General features: G+C 42.5%; 1 protein-coding gene across 1 annotated transcript; it reads right to left on the reverse strand.

Annotated features, from left to right (window-relative positions):
• Positions 1–308: 308 nt before the first annotated feature.
• Positions 309–2,246, reverse strand: LOC124663287 (40S ribosomal protein S7-like). Its single transcript, XM_047201011.1, has 5 exons — positions 2,113–2,246; positions 1,940–2,013; positions 1,713–1,836; positions 884–1,066; positions 309–649 (listed from the first exon to the last, which is right to left on the reverse strand). Exons 1-5 carry the CDS (start codon positions 2,185–2,187, stop codon positions 527–529), a joined length of 579 nt encoding a protein of 192 aa, XP_047056967.1. The 5' UTR covers positions 2,188–2,246; the 3' UTR covers positions 309–526.
• Positions 2,247–6,105: the final 3,859 nt, after the last annotated feature.

Raw genomic sequence — 6,105 nt, forward strand, 5'->3', positions numbered from 1 at the left:
CTATAATCCAGCAATTTGCCCTCTAAATTTTGATGACGGATTCAAAATATTGTGCAATTTTCAAGTTGCGAGTCTTCAAAACAATCGTTCACACCAAGGTACAACGGGAGTCTTTTAGTTATGCTTCAGATTCATTACATGAATCAAATCATTTAGGGGCCACAACAACCTGAATTTATCACTTTCATTTTCAAGATTATAATGCATATTTTCCTAGAAAAGAAAACATAGGAACTTAGAATTTTCCTAGACACATGATGGAATACTATTGAACAGTGAGATACCTGTACCACCAAGATGCAGAGAACTGAATTGTCTCAAAGTATAAGATCAAGCAATTAGAAATAAACAATAAAATGCAACAGGATAACCGAGCAGAGGTCTATAACTTAATGCTCAAAACTTTAACATTGTTCACATTCATTGACATCTCCAGCAAACTCCCTAATCAGCAGGTGACTGAGACCTCAACAAATACATCTGGATTCCAAAGGTAATAAAATGGAGATATCCGAGGCGTGCATCTTTAGACGGATTCGGTCACGGGGTACTCAAAGACAACCTCCTTCCCGCAGAGCCTGCGGTAGACTGCGGAGAAGGTCTCCAGCTTGTATTCCGTGTTGTTGCGCTCTTTTGGGTCCAAGTAGATCTGGAAGTAGATAACAGAAGGATAAGTACTGGCATTGCTAGCCCATCAGGCTCAAAGTCTAAAGCGCAATATGATCTAAACTAGTGTAACAACTGGTAAATAATCAGAGTTTTCAGTCAACACATGTACCATGTCAAATATTTGCTCAGCACTACAAATGCAGTATAAGCTTCATCTAACTTCACTTTGCATTCTAATATGATAATCAATGCGCTCAAAAGTTGTGGAGTCTACCTTGATGACCTTGGCACCATCCAAACGGTATCTGATCCTCTTTCCCACGATCTCAGCTGGGTACGCAACATCCTCCAAAATGCCATCATGTACAGATGTCAGTGTTCTTGTGCGAGGGCGCTGAACAGCTGAACCCTTCTTGGGTGGCCTCACGATCTTCCTTGTTGCAACGACAACAACATCCTGTGCAAGGGAAGTAGCACACGATCAATTCACTATTTTGATTATTGTTCAGTCTTTCGCAGTTTAAACAATGTCTCAAGACTAAAACAACAAAATGTTAAATTGAATGAACTGGTGCATTAAATTCAGAGGATGATCTGGGACTAAGTGCATGAATTTACAGTACAATCTACAAGTTTCAGAAGAATGATGCTCAAAACAGCAGAAATGAAGTTTGTATGCTACAGAACATATGGTGAAGACAAGACTTGTAGGTTTGATGGCTGCATTAGTCTTACTATAGATACCAAAAATGATTGCCTATAGTGCATTTTAGCTATCAATTCACTGTTAGCAATGGAATAGCATCCGAGAGTTGTGGATTCCCTGTTAAATCTATTTGTTAATGTAGAATAGATAAGAAGCTTCATACACTAATCATGGCATAATATGCTATGGCCTGGTGGAAAGTGCTAGAACCAAATCATGGCATATATCATGTTCTGGGATTGTGGTAAATGCTAGAAACTCAATTCTAGCCATGGCATTACTAGATTCTTGCACCCCGCAAGCACCCTCCAATCACAATTGCTCAGTGCCGCTCTAAGCAGTGTAAGATACAAGAAAGTGCCAAGTCGAAGCAGGGGAGGGCACGCAGGTGTCTCACCTTGCCGCTGAACTTCTTCTCGAGCTCCCTAACGAGCCTGACGTGGATCTTCCTGAAGGCCTTGCGCAGGCGGTAGGGCACGTGGATCACCACGGCCTTCCTGTTCCCGACGACGTCCAGCTGGCTGCAAACACGACACCGCCACACCATTACGCGCCACCCACAGCGAAACAAAGCGGCAGGCGCAGAAGATCTAGAGCGGCTGGATGTAGCAGGTGGCGGCTTACATGGCGGTGTTGATGTAGAGGTCCTTGAGGTCGCTCTTGAGCTCCTGGTTGCCATTCTCCAGATCGAAGAAAGCCTGCAAGATATCAAGCGCGTTACTACACCTAGCGCCAGCCGAACGCGGAAGAGGAAACAGAGAGAGGGGGAACACGGGAGACGGGGGAGAGCGCCTCACCTGCGCGACGGTGTCCTCGAACTCGGTGGGGTCGACGCCCTTGGCCTTCTGGATCTTCCTCCTGGCGGTGAACATCTTCCCTAGCCTTCGGCGGCGCGAATGGCGGCACGGGGAGCGGCGGCGGCGCGCGAGGAGACGAGGGAGAGCGAGCAGGGAAGTGGAGACGCCGGCGCTTAGGGTTCGGCAGGAGAGCGGTCTTATACTCTAGTTCCCCTGAGTGGGCCGACGAGCCGGGCCGCTTGTACCTGGTTTATCGGCCTGGCCCAGTTAAAATGAGGCCCGGGTTTATACCCATATAGAAAATATTATACTTCCCTCCAAAAAATAAATACTATCATGATTCTTAACTATACAGGTACTCTCTCTATCTAAAAAAATACCTATAATATTTGGATCAAATAAAACTTCTTAAAGTTTGACCAACTATATAGAAAAAAAGTGCTAAATTAATATTTTTAGAACCATCATTAAATATATTTTTATATTATGTGTGTTTAAAATTTTAGATGTTGATGTTTCTTTTACATAGTTGTTCAAATTTTGAAAAGTTTAACTTTAACTGAAAACTATAGGCATCCTAATTTGAGAAGGAGAAGGTACTACCAGAATAGGTACCAAACAAATTTTTTTTATAATCAATACCACATATATTTATATTAATAAATATTAAATAGTAGAGATACATAAGCTGTATCCAATGATTACAAAATAAATTCTAAAAAATACTAACAAATCTTTCAGGTCTTCAAAATCTTTCTTCTTCTAAGACATAATTTTTTACGTTCCGGAAGGCAACCAAAAATAGATGATAAACCATAGACCTATAAATAGAAACGAAAGTTCATAATTTTAGTTTGATCTGCAATCCCAAGGCTGTGCACGTGCGTAGGTATTAAAGTAGTCAATCAACATCGGCAAGAGTACCAACACCAGTATATTGTCAGATAATAACAACCGACCAGCCTTGTGGGCGTCGCTTGTGAGCAAAGAGTACGAATGATCATTGTTGAGGACGTAGCAGCCGGGAAAAATTGCGAGGATAATCCTCCTCGCGGCAACAATGAGAAAGGATCCAAAATCGATCTGGCGAAGCAAATTTTGAAGGCACATACCTAGAGAGTTGTAATCATTCAACACCACAATTGACGTCATGAAGAAGATCTCGTCATCAAACAAAAGGCCGAAGATCACTTATTATAGACAATGCTATCTCATTAAGGGGAAACTTAAAAAAAAAGACTACCAAAACCCTAACAAAATCTACTGAAAACACTACTTTTATTGAAAACTTCACGCATCGATCGGATTCCCACTCCACCCGATGCCGGCGAAGCCGGACGGAGTGGGGGGAACCAATCTATAAAAGAGATTGTAGTGGAGGGGGCTAGGATTTTTCTAGAGGGCGATGGTTGTCTTCTAATGCACTTGTTAGAACAGATATCTAGGCGGAAAGTACAAACAGATAGGTTGGGCAATGCAAGTGAGAAAAAATAGATCACTCCGGAGTTAGGAGGACTATCTAATATGCCAAATGAAATATATTTTATATGATTTAAAATATATTAATAAATGATGTAGATTATTTGGAGAAATTCAGCATATAGTCTTGACCTACTACAGATGGCGAGAGAACCAGAATCGCCGGCTGGATTTATGCGGCAAAGTTAGTGTCACCTTGTCTATTCGGTCACCTCTCCCAGCAGAAAATTAGCAAAACGCCCCCATTTTAGCACGGTGAGAAGAAGAACAAAATAAGATGCAGGAAGAAAGAATAAGGAAGAAGAACATTGACCTTCCCTTTGGCCATTGATGAACTATCCCCTAGTTTGTAATCATAAACTGCTGGGATGCCAGTGATAAATAAATTGATATTTTAGTAGTTGGGTTGGATTTAACTACACGTAGTCGTGATGAACTTGTTGAACTGCTAGTCACTTCATTCATATTTGTTATGTGTGATGGGGGTGTGCTATGGTAGAATCACCACTAAATATATAGAAGAGGTTACCACAAACATATGCTGCACACAACCAAACATACAACCTTACATCATCATATATGTTTGTGCATACACACAAGCAACCAATGGCCAACCTAAAAAATGACCAAGTGATACGACTCGACGTAGCAAACAACCTTGCACTATTTTGGTCCGTTTTCCCATGGAAATGCATGTCCTGCAACTTAAAAACACTACAATAAAAGTTGTCATGGTCGACGAATTTCAAGTCGGGCCGTGGTTATTGATGCACCATACCCGACGATTTTTGCTCTCTCCGTGGTGCATCTCAAAAAAAAATCTGGTTTTTTAGACCATCTAGCACCACGAAAATGTGGAAAACGTCGCGTATGCTGGCCTGGGATGTGGTGATGATGAATTCTCCGGTATGCCGGCCAAGTCAACGCAAATCCGCATCGCCCAGGACCGTAGGGCTCAGATTGCAGCGTCTCTAGCGATGTTTTCTTTTCCGATCGCGTCCTCTCCTTCACGTTCTCTGATCAAGCCGTTTATGTTGCTGGCTCATGTGTCCCGCATGTCATCCTCTCTAAATTATAAATGTTTTTTTTTCTTAGATTTTTTTGACCCCCTGATTTTTGGCTACTTATTTTTTTCTTTCGAGCCCGTGCCGCCTTGGAAACGTTGAGAACGCTGCTAGCTCATGGGTCCCACACATGTCAACCTCTCTGAACAATAAACTTTTCTTTTCTTAGATTTATTTTTGACCCCTGATTTTTGGCTACTTATTTTTTTCTTTCGATCACATGCCGCCTTTGAAACGTTGAGGACGTTGCTGGCTCATTGGTCCCACATGTCAGCCTCTCTGAACGATAAACCTTTCCTTTCTTACATTTATTTTAACCCATAATTTCTGGTTATTTCCCTTTTTTCTTTCGATCCCCTACCGCCTTTGAAATGTTGAGGACGATGCTGGCTCATGGGTCCCACATGTTAGCCTCTATGAACAATAAAAATTTTCTTTGTTGGATTTATTTTTAACCCCTAATTTCTGGCTACTTGGTTTTTTCTTTCGATCATCTGCCGCCTTTGAAACGTTAAGGACGTTACTGGCTCGTGGTCCCACATGTAAGCCTCTCATGGTGCTGGAGACGAGTCCAACAGGTCCACCACGGATGGACGTGGCTGCCAGGTGACATATGGTAGTGTCCACAAGGAGCACATAGAGCTCGCACCTAGTGGATAATGCTGGGGAGTTCATGATGGTGCACCGGATCTTAGTGACGAAAGACGGTGAGACGAGGTGGAGGTATGACATGTACCGAGTGGATTTGGGCACCAGGACTCTTTTGTTCTTGGGCAGGGATTGCATATGTTTTTTCGAGAAAGTGCAAAAGACTTTTGCGCCTTGCATATGTCATTTTGTATCTAATGCATGTAGACTCGGACGTGGCTCAATCCCTTATTTGAATTCTTCATCTGTTGGGACAAGGAAATGCACCAACGCACGTGTAAGTTTGGGCTGAAAGAAAATCGGATGAAAAATGTTATACATATAGCTGTTATCATCAGAATTTGACCGAGTCAGAGGTGGGCCGCGATCAAGATGGACTTGAAGAATATATATAGAAGAAATACGTGAATCGGCCTTACATGCAAAGTTTGGGCTAGTTTTCCCTTGTATCTGTAACATATTAGGTTACGTGTCGGTTAGGAGTAAAAGTTTTACCCGTGCACGGTTAGGTGCACGCTTGAGTTAGAAAGTCCCTTGGACTATAAATATGTATCTAGGGTTTATGAAATAAACAACAACCAACGTTCAACACAAACAAATCTCGGCGCATCGCCAACTCCTTCGTCTCGAGGGTTTCTCCGGTAAGCACCATACTCGCCTAGATCGCATCTTGCGATCTAGGCAGCACAAGCCTACCCACGTTGTTCATGCGTTGCTCGTGCTCGAAGCCTTTTTGATGGCGAGCAACGTAGTTATCTTAGATGTGTTAGGGTTAGCATTGTTCTTCGTATCATATGATGTC

This window comes from Lolium rigidum, chromosome 6 (genome assembly GCF_022539505.1).
Source record: "Lolium rigidum isolate FL_2022 chromosome 6, APGP_CSIRO_Lrig_0.1, whole genome shotgun sequence".
Taxonomy (NCBI): domain Eukaryota; kingdom Viridiplantae; phylum Streptophyta; class Magnoliopsida; order Poales; family Poaceae; genus Lolium; species Lolium rigidum.